The 15,073-nt window shown below is 38.5% G+C and overlaps 1 protein-coding gene across 1 annotated transcript in view; it reads left to right on the forward strand.

The window, feature by feature from the left end:
- The window catches only part of LOC107226256, a 67,294-nt gene that overhangs the window by 3,366 nt on the left and 48,855 nt on the right, over positions 1–15,073 (forward strand). The window contains exons 4-5 of the mRNA XM_046731062.1: positions 231–296; positions 4,522–4,662. Of these exons, the coding sequence (XP_046587018.1) occupies positions 231–296; positions 4,522–4,662 (207 nt within the window). The remainder of the gene's footprint in view (positions 1–230; positions 297–4,521; positions 4,663–15,073) is intronic.

The raw sequence follows: 15,073 nt of genomic DNA on the forward strand, positions 1-15,073 counted from the left end.
GCCGCTATTTTGTTATTAATTTCGATGTTAAACTTCTAAAATATGCTTGAAACTATGAATAATAAAGCCTTCAAACACAAATTGCTCTGATTGCTTTCATCTTAAGAAAGAAACTTCTATAAATAGGTATGATTTTAGATCGTCCATGCTGTACCCCCCTCCTCTTAAGTACATGTTTAGTTATTCGACAGGCTAATGATAATATTATACGTCATTTGATTTTGTTTCAGCGTTATACCTACCCAGTGCACTTACAATGGAATGGGAAATATGCTGGCGACAAAGGAAGTCACGAAGCAAGTATTTTTTCTGGTTCATGTTACGTATAATTTATCACAAACTTTCTCAAATATATTTTTCAAGTATATATTTGATTCGCAGTATCGCATGATCCTTCAGAGAATTAATTAAGACTCGATTTATTTGCTGTTAATGACAAATAAGAGTCTTTGAAAGGCAATTTCGGAGTTTCTTAAAGGAAAGTTATTCATATCTCGAAAATCGTCAAGAAATGTGTGCTTTTTTGAAACGTGTTACTATGCCGACGTTTCCCGCATTTTAGGGGCTAAGAAGTGCACAACTGAGATACTTTGCGCAATTTCAGAAAGAGTAAGGAGTGTAATGAGCCGTCGTGAGACTGTTTTTATGTAATACTGAGGTCGCTAGACAAAAACTATGAGTTACAACAATTTTGTAAATGAAAGATCCTCTCACGATTAGCTGGGCGGTTTATTTAATATAGGAGGAAAAGTGAGTTTACTCGGTCGGTAAAGTTAGGAATACTACATGCCCTTAAAATGCGAAGCTTTGATAAGGAGTTAGTGAAATAACAAAAAGTCGGGAGTCATTCGGTATCTTATGGTATTTTGCCTATGAGGTTAGGAGAGCCGTTAGCTAGCACTTCAGTCATGCTGAAGTAAACAATGAGATAGCTACACTCAGCAACAAAATTAACAGCGCACCCGTCACTCGGCGAAATAATACCGATTTTCAAACTGCTGTAACTCAATGAAATATTGTCGAAAAAAATCATTCAGGGGGGCATTTTGAAGGTTTAAACTTCATCTTCGAGATGGTTTTTGAAAATTCTCCCCACGGTAATTTTTAATCTCGTGGCGTAGGTTTGAGTGCCGGGTTGCGAAATGCCAGAAAAAAACAAGTTTTTCGAAGTTCTTTACGGGGCGTTCAAAGAATCGCAGAGAACTTTCCAGACAACCATTTTGTAATCTGGAATATCCTTTTTAAAATGGTTGTTGGACATTTGTCGCACAATTTTTTTTTGCTGAGTTATTCAACTTTTAGTGACGCAATGTCAATTATGGTATAGTCCGGGAGGTAGCGTTGCATTTTAGCTAGTGTTTTTACGCCGATCGATTACGATCTTTTTCAATAGATCTCGAATCCCTAATAAGTGAACCGACTGTCAGCTGACGCACCCGCGGTGGGTGTGGGTGTGGGAGGTCGCGAAAGTAGTAAAAAAAAAAAAATCAAGCAATAGTACGCCGGCTGAAACTTTGTTTAGAAATAGTTGACATTATACTGAGCTGAAATAGTGATTTCGATACTAATGCGCGAAGGTGGCAATGCCCGCACAAGCGTGAAGGCGCAGCACGAGTCCGGAGACGAGTTGAAGGTCGAGTGTGGCGCATTCACGCGAGATAGGCATTGCCAACTTTCGCACGTGTATCGAACTCTATTTTTTGCTACACCTGTAATGGAAAGTCCAGTTTTATGCACCATTTACAAAGAGTGACAAACTATTCCATCGGTGGCGCTAGTGCAGCTGTGTGCGAAATGCGCAACTGTGGACAAAAGCGCGACCGTCTTTTTCTCACACCGCTAGCAATGCGCGAAAGTTTTTCCCGCACATGTGTATAAAAGACTACTTTCCGTGCTTGTAAATGGTGCATAAAAATGGACTTTCCATGCAGGTGTTGCAAAAATAAATAGTCAGCTGCATCGTGTAGAGGGGACTATACGCCAGCTGCTCGCATGAACTTGTTAAAAAAATTCATAAAATAAAGTTATAGTAAGCCGAATGAAATTTAACTGGGTGATTGTTTAAAGAATTACAAGTACAAAAACAATAACCAGCTGCGTGTTTAGCAGTGGAAAGACCGTCAGCTGACGCAGTAAAGTTTAAAAATATAGTCCAGTGAAAATAGGTTTCCACTTTGCATGAATTCCGTTTTCGTTTTTTCTTGGTTCAATCATTGGGGGGGTCACTGGGAGTCCTCAAACCAAAAGTCGACCAAATCAGCCCCTTGCTATCGCCGCAATCTTGAATTTTATGAAAAATGGTTTTTCCTGAATAACTCCGCTGTTTTCAATTTTAACGATAAATAGTGAACACAAAAGCTGTAGGAAATTCAATTTCCTACAACTTTGGTTATTGAGTTTTTTTTTTCAAAAAATGGATCTTTTTCGAATTAAACCTGAAAATAGCGGTGAAGTAAAACTATTGTATTATCTTGTGTATTTTTGACTTTAGGGCATAAATGAACATGAACAAACTTTTCGAGAATTAAATTTTCAACAATTTTCGTCCCTACCGTTTTTTTGCTACGGCCAATATTTAAGGTAGTACGCCAACGGCAAAGAAAAAGAGGACCGTCAAAACTTTTGTTTCGATGTGTGAACGTGTCTATATGCGCGCGCGCGCGCGTGTTTGCGCGTGTGCGTGTGCGTGTGCGTGCGTGCGCGTGTGCGTGTGCGTGTGTGGTGCCAATACAGAATCCAAGATAGAAAATAAAAATAGGTTTAAAATGAAATAAAATGAAAACTGTTGAAAATTTAATTCTCTTCAAGTTTGTTTGTGTTCATTCATGCCCTAAATTCAAAAATAAACAAGATAATACAATAGTTTTACTTCATCGCTATTTTCAGGTTTAATTCGAAAAATATCCATTTTTTGAAAAAAAAATTGATAACCGAAGTTGTAGGAAATTGAATTTCCTACAGCTTTTGTATTCACCACTTTTCGTTAAAATTGAAAATGGCCGAGTTATTCAAGAAAAACCATTTTTCATAAAATTAAAGATGGCGGCGATAGCAAGGGGCCGATTTGGTCAACTTTTGGTTTGAGGACTCCCAGTGACCCCCCCAACGATTAAACCAAGAAAAAACGAAAACGGAATTTATGCAAAGTGGAAACCTGTCTTGACTGGACTATATTTTTAAACTTTACTGCGTCAGCTGACGGTCTTTCCAGCGCTAAACACGCAGCTGATTATTGTTTTTGTACTTGTAATTATTTAAACAATCACCCAGTTAAATTTCATCCGGCTTACTATAAGTTTATTTTATGAGTTTTTTTTACAAGTTCATGCGAGCAGCTGACGCATATTCCCCTCTACACGATGCAGCTGACAATTTTTTTTCAGCTCAGTATAATGTCAAATATTTCTAAAAAAAGTTTCAGCCGGCGTACTATTACTTGATTTTTTTTTTTTACCACTTTCGCGACCTCCCACACGCACACCCACCGCTACTTCTGCAGCTGACTGTCGGTTCACTCATTAGTGATACAAGATCAACTACCGATGTTAATATCAGCCGGCGTACTATGACTTATATTTGCAACGCTACCTCCCGGACTGGTAGGATCGACGAGTAGGCCTACAGACTGATTTGGCGTGATCCAGGATGCACCGCCAGGAGGTACAGTTTTCCATGCATCCCGTGTGTGTGTGCGTATGTGGACAGCAGTGACCAGGACCCATAGCTCGTCACTTCCACGGTATTATGTAAGCGGTGATATGAAGTAGGGGTGGCAATACCCGATTTTGCACACACACACGCACGCACACACACACGCGCGCGCACACGTCCTACTTACACACACAGACACGGGATGCATGGAAAACTGTACCTCCTCGCGGTGCATCCTGGATCACGCCAAATCAGTCTACGCCTACTCGTCGATCCTGTCCTTATTGACATTGCGTCACTAAAAGTTGAATAGCTCAGCGAAAAAAAATTGGGCGACAAATGTCCGGCAACCATTTTAAAGAGGAGATTCCAGACTACAGAATAGTTGTCTGGAAAGTTCTGTGCGATTTTTCTAACGCTCCGTAGAAAACTTTGAAAACCTTGTTTTTTCTGGCGTTTTGCAACCCGGCACTCAAACATACGCCACGAGGTCAAAAATGGCCGTAGAAAGAATTTTCAGAAACCATCTTGGAGATGAAGTTTCAACCTTCAAAATGCTCCCCTAAATGATTATTTTTGACGATTTTTCATTGAATTACAGCAGTTTGAAAATAGGTATTATTTCGCCGAGTGACGAATGCGCCATTAATTTTGTTGCTGATTGTGAGTGTAGTTATAGTTTTGCTGTGAAAATGGCGGCATAACGAGAAGTAGCATGGGAAGATAAGAAAAAATTGAAATGACACGTTGTTCATTCAAATAAAGATTCGTTCCATAATTTCAGCATAAATGAGAATTTATACATCATGACTGCGGTAGAGACCCTGAACGAGTTTTGGCCGTGCAGTATTTATTCGAAATATTTTACAGAAAATATTTTGAGGACAAGAACGCGTGGAAGGCTTTCGTGGAATCCATACGGTCAAAGTTGACTGTACAACAAGTTGTCGACGGTGTTCAAAGCGGTGGAGATCTAACGTTTGACTATATTCTCCTCGTTTTAACAGCTGAGTATGTGAAAAAATTTAAGAATTTATAATATACAAGATTCTTGGAGAAAAAACCATGTTTTATATTCGTGTTTCTACTTGTTTCACACATTTCGTCACATCAGTGGACACAAAAATTTATATATTTATTTTCAACCATTTCGAAGAGTGAGAAAAATACAGACACCGTACCCAAGAATATTCCCTTATTTGAGGTTAAAGTGGGCGACAAACTTTCCCAGTTTAGAAAATGTTATTCAGCTTCAGTAATCAAAAAGTTATTAACAATCCATGCAGCGTTGCGCATGGTGCACCATTGAATGTTGAACATGACTCCAGTGAAACAATTCATTTGACACAAAAAAAAAAAACGGTTCTACAATTTGGAAGTAATGCACTAAAGCATTTTGGGAGTACATTTTCGAAAAAATTAATTTGGAACCCGTTTTATCTCGCCAACTTCGCTTTGGTTCTTTTTTCCGTCGCAAGAGTTTTATTTAATTTTTTTCTTTTTTCAAAATTTTTTCCCGCAATGTCGCTCTTAAGGGGACCTTGCAGTCTAGCGGGTGAAAATTTGACTGCTTTTCAACATTTTTTTTTTAATATAAGAAATGAACAATGTTATTTAAATGTTTTAGGTATGTTTTATTACTTATAAATTTTACGAAATTGGAATTTAAAAAAAAAAATTACTTTTTCATTATTTTAAATATGGTGCTGAAGGGCCCTTCGAAAAAAGTTGACCTTGCTGCTGTTAATTGATTTGGTTCTCCACTTATCTGAAATCAAAAAATTATTATGAGTATATTTATCGCAGGAACTAAAAGGATAAATAATTTTAAAAAATGACAAAATGGCGTATTGTCAAAATTAGAAGTCGGAAAACAGCCTGATTTTAACAATGTTTTGCATATAAAAAAATTATTAATATTTGATGGAAAATTTTCGTTTTAGTCCCTGCGATAGCCGCCAGTGTACTTAATAACATATTTTAACTTGAGATGAATCGGTCGAGTATTTTTTTTTTAATTGATCAACATAAGACAGAAAAAAGTAGTTTCGAGATAAGCGCGTTTAAAATTTCAAATAAGTATTTTCTCAAAAAAATTAGATTTAAACGTGTACTTACATTAATCTGCAATTTCAGCACCATACAATATCCCTTCATTCTTCTCATACTCTTCTCTCATATTTTCACTACAACTCAGGTAGACAACTCAGGTAGCAGCTGCTATTCTATCAACAATAGAACTATTCACTGAGCGGACCGACCCTTCTACTTACTTTGGCGCCGACCTTCAATGGCCTGTAAAACTTGAAATACTGTGAATATCATTACCAAATTTTCACAGTATATTCTTAAGATACTATACTTTCGAAGTAAAATGTACGTTGCTTTGATATTTTCAACGCGGCTTATCGATATATTCGATCCCACCGATTTGCCGAACAATGTCTTTTCTAAAACTGTTGACAACTGCTCGGGAACTTCCATATATACGTATTCTTCGAGTTCATCGTTTAAATACGTAGTTACCACGTCCATTTGATGAATTTCTAGGTATAGTTCCGTGGATAGCACTGCTAATAAGCGTATGGAGGTTTTATGTACCACTGGAGAGCAGGTTTCGTGAAAGTCGTCTCCAGGTCATTGTGAGTAACCCTTTGCTACAAGCTCACATTTTTCTTTGCGAGGTCTCCTTCGTCTTTCGTGTGGAAGGTGAATCTTCTACTGCTCACCTTGCGGGAGCTCGGGCGTTCTACAATTTACCACGTATTGCGCATTTGCACTAGATACTCGTTCTCTGCGACTTTTCTCCATGCTTCCGCCTCTTCGGTGTTCATTGCGTCTTGCCAGGTCGCATGGTGTTCAATGATCACTGCCAGGTTCGCGGCTTCACATTCTTTGGAAACGTTGTTCCGCTTGATTTCCGTGCCTTCCATCTCGGTTTCATCGTCGTCGTCGGTGTCGTACGTTATTGACGTACTGTACATTTTCCAAGGTCTGCCAGCTGAACCTCTGACCTCTAATCTCGGTTTGCCTCTCTCACGTTTTGACGGATCTACACGCAGTTCTGGGCCGGTGGTTTTTTCCGTAATTCGCGTACTCGATCACGTTGCGATAATACACGAACCTCTTGATCTTCAGCGCGTCTCTCGCGTGTACCGCGTCTTGCGTTGTCGGGAAGCGGGTTCGCTATCTTAATCTCGATTTCAATGTTTTCACTGAATTGTCTGTCATGTCCTTCATACCGACCATGGGTGCTCATGTGCTAGCACTCGTGGTTGTGCAGCGGGAGGACTTGGGTTCGAATCCCCGGCCTGTCAATTAAGTCCTAAACGGCAACTTGCAAAAATGTAAGACGGGTCACGCCGTTCAGGCGCCGAGTTCCTGGACAGTGCATTGGACTCGGGTCTTGCTACACCTGGACAAGATTTTCGGCAGTTTCCCTTGTCCCACGTGCAAATGCGGGTGTTTCTACTGCTACTACCTCCCCCTGCTATACTCATTTCTTCTCTTGTACATTGCAAATATAATTGTGATAAAAAAAGAATTATTGTCATTATTATAATTTTTTTCGTCGGAAGACTTATATTTATTTTGAAAGCAAAATTCATCTACAAATTTCATATCTCGACTCACTATTAGTTTTCGCGATTTGGGTGACCACAATCGATGTGCTTTCGATTCGTTTGAATATCCCACTAGAATACATTCTTGTGATCGCAAGTCGAATTTACCTTTTGTTTGTTGTTAATTCAATGCTTACGCTTTAGTACTTAATGTTCTCAGGTGCACTAACGTCGGTTTTTTGCCTGCCTATGCTGTGTATGACACTCCACCGTTTAGAGGTTTCGCTATGCATCGATTTCTAATATAATTCATTGCATTTATTCCCTCGGCCCAAAATATTGTGGGAGTTCCCGCTTGCCTCGTCATGCCGTTTCCACGAGTGTTCTATTATTTCGCTCGGGTAGGCCCTTTTGTTATGACTTAAGACGCACTGTCAAATGTCTTTTAATTCTGTGTTTTTGCAAAAGCGCGTTAATTCATGGTTGCAATATTCTCGACCATTATTCGATTGTATTGCTTTCATCTCTTTCCCGATAAATATTTCCGCGGCGGCTTTGTACACTTGAAACGCGCTCAGCATTTCTGATTTATGTTTTATCATATAAATATCGGACCATCACGACTTATCGTCTATAAATCTCACAAAGTATCTAGCTCCATCAAGTGACATGTGCCTCATTGGAACTTATGTCACTGCGTATGACCTCGAGCAATTCACGCGTGCGTTGCTCTTCACTTTTCGGCAAACTATGGTAGCTTCGTTTTTCACATATACACACGTCACACGTTGATAGCTTTGCGTCTGATTTTGCCTCCAAGTTGAAAACTATACCGCTATTGACCATTGCCCTTAGGTCTCTCATTCAGGTGGACCATTCGGCAGGGTGGTGACAGACCGGGAAAACTGGGAATAGTCAGGGAATAGTCAGAGAATAGTCAGGGAATTTCGTCTATCGGGAAGGGTCAGGGAAAAGTCAGGGAATTTTGATGAATCACAGGGAAAAGCCTACTTTTTTTGTAAATTGTTTTCAAACTTCAAGCATGCTTCGTAAATTTAGCTAACATAAGCTTGCATTTTTTCTTCTTGTTTAATCCATCAGATATTAGTCATTAGATCATGTCCCAAGTAAGCTCGTTTTCGGAAATGGTATTATTCAATTTCTACTCCCCCCACGCGCTAGCCCGTCACTTGCGCTCACTGATTGCCGACTCGCGTACCGGACTGACAATCAGCGTCGTGCTGCTACATGTCGAATATTGCCGAGTCCTGCCGAATTACCGCATGCCGTAAATTGTGTATTTGTGCGGTGTTAAGTTTGAACGGCACTTTGTCGGGTCTAACGCGGTGTGATCCTAATTCATTAGTGAATTCTCGTGCAACAAAAAGTAAGTTTGTAGCCCTTTCTTTCAATAATAACAGTAGCCATAACATACGCAGCAGGATCAACATCGTTAACATAACTAAAGTCTTATATTTATTAGTTTTACAGCGTTGGATGCTTTGGGCGTGAATTTAATGTGATACATAGCATGTAAATAACGCATCAATTGTTTCAAAACATTGTTCATCATCAAATAGGGTAATATTAACAATCTTCTGTAGTTGCAGTTTATTTTATACAGGCGTGCAGTTCGTATTTAAAATTTTTTTCACTTCCGAATGAAAGTGACTCATCGAAATTATGATGATGAAATACTATTTTCTTTGTAAGAAAATCAACATCCGAAATAAATTGATGTTGAAATTCATACGGTTTTTAATCGAAACTTCATAATTATTAAAATCAATAATGATTTCACATACATTGCTATTTTTTCAAATAATGATTTGATAAATTACCTGATTATTCGGTTTATTGGTATACAAATTTTTCTTTTGAAACAGATGAAGGTGTAACATCATGTAGTCGCTTGTGATCTTAGACCAAAGATGACCTTGAAACAGACGCAGTTTCGGAAGAAGTGGCTGCAAGATGCAGAATTTTCTTCGTAGCTACAAGAAGAAAAAGGCCCACATCGTGCACACTGTTCGATATGCCGATATTCCTTCAGTCTCGATAATATGGGCAAACGTGCCCTAAAATCTCATTTGGTAAGCAAAAAACATCAAGAAGCTGTATCCATATCTCGATCAACGATGTCACTGTCAAGTGCATTCTTGCGTCCATCATCTATAAAGTTAGTGCCAGCTCCTGAAGTATCTTCCACTGCATTATCTTATATTGGCTACAGCATCTGCATCTGCTGCCCAGTCTTCACCCGTTAAAGAAATTCTTGTGCCTGTGACGAAACCGCCCGTTGTTTCTCCTTCCTCAACATCCATATCCACAGTTTGCCGTAGTACATTAAAAACCTATCTTTCAAATGATAAGGTAACTGAAGCTGAAGAGCGCTGGTATCTTTAGAACGTGACGAAGCATCGGTCATTGCGATCTGCTGAGAAGGTAGAATTATTCGTATCATGTTTAGCAATAGTGAAATTGCAGCCAAAATGAAGATGCATCGGGACAAAATGGCGTACATTACCGCGTATGCATTTAAGCCTGAGTTTCAAAATCAGTTCCTTCATACACTTCGGCAATGCGCTCACTACATTTTGGGTTTCGATGAATCCGTGAACAAGATATCGCAAAAACAACAAATGGACCCAACGATCTGGTTCTGAAATGCGCAGAAAAAAGAAGTTTGTGCCCGCTATTTACATCAGCTTTTCTGCAAAAGACTACTGCGTTGGATTTATTGGCAGCTTTCACCAGTGTAGTCTCGTCTCTAGGACTACCTTTGACCAAGATAGTGCAAATATCGATGGATGGACCAAATGTGAATTTAAAATTTTTCAAGGAGCTACAAAATAATATCCGAAAAGATGAAACTGATGCTACTGTTCTCAACATGGGGAGTTGCGATATTCACACTATGCATTGCGCTTCCAAAGCTCGAATCAATGCAACTGGCTGGGAAATCATTCAATTTTGGAGGGCCATACATAATCTTTTTAAAAATCTTCCTCCGTGACGTGGAACATACACACGATTGACTTCATCTACAGTATTCCCTATGAAGATTTGTGCTGTAAGGTGGCTGAAAAGCAACGCAGTTGCACAGCGGGCACCCGATATCAATTCACATTTGAGAACGTTTGTAAAGGGCGTCACGAAAGAAAAAATTACTTCTTCTTGCGAGAGTTTTAAAATCATCCAGAAAGCTCTCACCGATAAGCTGCCTCCTGTCAAACTGCCTTTCATTTACACATTGGCATCCGATCAAGATCGGAATCATTGGATCTTGAACTATTTATGCGAGAGTTTCAAACGGATATTCTTATGGCGCCATTCCTACACTAGCCCTTGCATATATTCTTCAAAACGTAATGAACCGTTTTGTAAAACCAGGAATACTGAACGAACGTTCTTCTTTGGAATCAGTGAATTTGAAAGAAGAAAAAAATTTATTACCTATATAGAAAATCAAGATAGGCCATGCCACTAATAATCATCTGAGAAAGTGCGAGAACTTATCTGATCTTGACGTTCTAACTTTCCGGAAGAAATGCAAAACTTGCCTGTTCGCTTTAGTAACAAAGTTGATGGAACGATCTCCTATTAAATTTCGCCTGACCAAATCAGTTTCGTGCTTGGACCCAACCGTTGCTGCTCAAACAACTATTGCAAACAACCGGCTACAAAATCTTACCATACTTGATGGCAACAATTGGATGTCTGGCCAGAATGCCAATGAAACTTCCCGACAGATTTCAGCGATCTGCTTATTACCAGAAGTTCAGGATGAGCTAAAAGATTATCATCGACAAAATGAGTAGTTGGATTATTTTTCGGTCAAAATTTTTGATTAACAACAAACTGTTACCATCACTAAAGTAATGAAGGTGGTAAGGGTCTTGTCACACGCAAACGCCCAGTTGGAACGAGGATTTTCTATTAACGCAGACTGCCTCTTAGATAATATGCGAGAAGAAACATTGGTAGCTAGGCGCGTTACTTGCGACGCCGTTTCTGCGATAGGTAGCGTTTTCAATGTTCCTATAACAAAATCTTTGCTTCATGATGCTCGAAATGCTCGGGCGCGATTTCAAGAAACAAAAGAAAGACGTTTAAAAGAGGACAAAGAGAACAATGAACAGTTTCAATGGAAGAGGCAAGCAGAAAAGCAAATGAAGGAGTTGAAAGAAAGAAAAGCGACAATTATGGAAGAGACTCGAAAAGAAGTCAACATGATAGAGAGTGAAATAGAAGAAATAAAGAAAACAGTAACAGTAAAGAAGTAACGACAGCAAAAAGATTTCCATGTTGATACATACAGATTATGTTTGTACTGTACCTAGTATATTATGTACTGTATGCCTAGTATATAATGCAGTCAACCATGCTTTTGGACATTTCTTGATATAAATGTGTCTAGTTTCTATTTTTATCTAGTCTGCAATATTTCTTCTTATCATTTCCGTACTTTAATTGCATATGTATGATATGTTCCTTGTTTAATCCGCCAAGTAATGGACAAAGTATAAATTGTTTTATTTTGTTTGAAATTTATGTATCATCTGAGCCAATATTAAAATTAATATTATGTTATGTTAATAAATATTTCTGTAAAACGAAGCAATATTATTTGTTCTTGTATTCAAATTTATATCTTAGAGATGCACAATTTCTGGAGCTTTCTGAAGTCGAGAAAATCGCTTAACATTACCTGAAAAAAGGTCAAGGAATTCTGGAGTTTTTGACGGGAAAAGTCAGGGAAAAGTCAGGGAATTTTATTTGACCAAAATTTTTGCCACCCTGTTCAGCAATGCCATTTGTTTATTTCACTTTGTGTATCGATATTTGTCTCGACCACATTTACCGAGTCCGCACATGTCTTTACATCATATACATAGATTGACCACTTTTTCCGCGCGCACAACTACAACCTTGTCTTTGTCCATCAATACATTGTTATTTCGACGGAATATTACTTCATAGACCTCGTCATTTATTTTCGACACCGATAGTAAATTTGCTATCAAGTCCAACACACACAACACATTTTCGTTCACTGTCTTTTGGCAACTTTATACGATAACTGGCAGTTTAAGGTCTCCAGCGCCGCTTATCTTCGTTAATTCATTGTTCGCAAGATTCAATGTTCTATTCACTTGTGATATATTTTTAAATAAGTTTTTATCCTCGCTGATATGCGCCATACACCTACTGTCCAGACTCCAGTCGATCTTTTTGTCTTGCTCTGGATTTGACATAACCATCACCATGACGTTCAATGTATAAGAATTGTTTAATATTTATATTTATTTAATTTACCAATAAATTTTACGTTTATTTTATAAGGTACGACGAAAATAGCACGATTTCTTTTATTCCTCTCTTTATATACATATATAAAAAACACGAGCCGTCCTTAAGTTTAATATTCATTCGTTCATCCATTCCATCATTCTTCATTCCATGTGTCAATTCTTTAAAAGGTTGTATATTGTTAAAACGATAGATAATGCTCTTTTCATCGATGCACTTGACTCTTGGATTTCACTTTATTTATTTTGTTTCCTCCTTTTAAATAGTCTCTCTTTAATTTTGATATGGTTTTTGGAGTTTTTACTTTTTGTGTTTGAAATGTCTATCTTGATGGTAACTGTGCTTTTACAACACGTTAGTCGATCTTTGGTATCTGATGTTCTATTACCGAGACTGGAACCTCTGTACTTTGTTCTTCCAAGAGAGTCGTTGACCAAGAGACCCGCTTCTTATGAAGATAGTTGAAAGTGGTGAAGAAACACACCACGTGTCCCACTCCCATCGGTTATACTCTCATCAGCTTTCGTTGTGACCATTTATCGGGTATATTCAAATCGTTATAAATGCTTTATTTTGTCTGCAGTACGATTTCGTTGATACATTATCATTTTCTTCTTCGACTTATCTCGCACTTTGCTGCGCGCTTATTAGATATTTTGATCTACATCATTTCGCGATATGTCCATGTCTCCCACACCTGTAAGACGCAGTTTGGCGTCTCTGTGCATTTATTTTGTATTGTCCTTCATGACCCTCATAATTTTCTTCTGATCGCTTCACATATATAACGTCATGCTCCGCTCGATCAGCTCTGGCCTTGCGCGATTCGTATTCTTACAATATTTTTGCTCGTAATTTGTTTGGAGCTGGAATCTTGTCTTACGTTCTCAACGCATAACGGAATGTATCGTACGATTCCAGCAAACTATACAGAGTGTCCCATTTTAACTTATACAGCTGAATAACTAAGAAAATTGCAGGCCAATCAAAAAATGTTCCAAATAAAAGTTGTCGGGTATCGAGGGGCTGACTAACTATGACCTTCACTTTGGAATTGACCTTCATTCTTGAGGTTTTTTCGAAGTCAACTTTAGTTTTTCATATTGCAACACCTACTTTTGACTTCGGATTTCGAAAAAAATACGAAAATCTACATTCAGATGGGCATCTATGTTAGGACTTGGAGTGACCCCAGGGGTCATTTAAAGGTCAAAGGACCCCGCACGTTTCTTATGGGAAGTGGCCCTTGGTGAAATTTTCTGAAATTGATATACGTTATTCTATTCGAGCTCCCGATCAAAAGTCTCCATGGGCACAAAGTGTAATAATGGACAGATTTCGAGATATCGTGGGTAGAAAGTGAAGTTCGGCATAACCTCCAATGTAGAAATCGTCGGCCCTAAAATGACTTCTGGCTTTATGTTTGTAACGGACAGGGGGTTTTTGTGATTTCCAAATTCTAACCTAATGTCGGAAATGACAATTGTCACTTCATAAGTGACATCCAACCTTTTAAATGCATCAAAATCACTTAAAAAATACTGGTAGTACGCGCGTTCCAGTAGTAAGGTTAGATAGTCCTTTGGCTGCGGGCAGTTCGTTGACCATGAAAGGTCCGTTGACTTTTATGACGGTATGCGAGATATTTTGGGTCGCTCTACCCGAAAAAATAGTCTTAGACTGTAAATGTGGTCCGTTTTTTTTATTGGCCGTTTTTGTGAATTTTTTGTGGTTTTTCGTTTTTTTCTCTAATGAATCGACTTTTCTGGGCTGAATACTTTACACAAAAATTATAGAGAATTCAATTTCGCACACTTTGGATTTTTTTTCTCTAGCTACGTTTTTTCGCGGGGAGGCTTAGAATGTTTTTAATCCGACTTATTGTTCATATCAATATCTCACTCCAAGATGGAGACACTAGAGTTGCCAAAATGAACTCGATTACATAATTCACAATTTTCATGGAAAGTTTCCTGCCGTCATCCGCGAAAATCCGGGAGATCACTGAGGAAAACTGCAGAAAATGTTAGGAATCACCCCCAGTGGGGTAACTTAGCTAATGAAAAAAAATTCCAAAATGTTCGTAATTGAATTCCCTATAACTTTTATTTGAAGTATTTTGCCCAGAAAAGTTAATTCATTAGAGAAAAGCACGAAAAACAGCAAAAATTACCAAAAACGGCCAATGAAAGCAATGGGACCACATTTGGACTCTAAGGCCATTTTTTTCGTATACAGCGACCCAAAATATCCCTCATATCGTCATAAAAGTCAACGGACCTTTCCATGGTCAACGAACTGCCCGCAGCCAAAGGACTATCTAACCTTACTACTGGAACGCGCGTACTACCAGTATTTTTTAAGTGATTTTGATGCATTTAAAAGGTCGGGTGTCACTTATGAAGTGAAAATTGTTATTTTCGACATTAGTTTAGAATTTGGAAATCATGAAAACCCCCTGTCCGTCACAAACATAAAACCAGAGGTCATTCTAGGGCCGACGATTTCTACATTGGAGGTTATGCTGAACTTCACTTTCTACCCCC

The sequence above is a fragment of the Neodiprion lecontei genome, chromosome 2, assembly GCF_021901455.1.
Source record: "Neodiprion lecontei isolate iyNeoLeco1 chromosome 2, iyNeoLeco1.1, whole genome shotgun sequence".
Taxonomy (NCBI): Eukaryota; Metazoa; Arthropoda; class Insecta; order Hymenoptera; family Diprionidae; genus Neodiprion; species Neodiprion lecontei.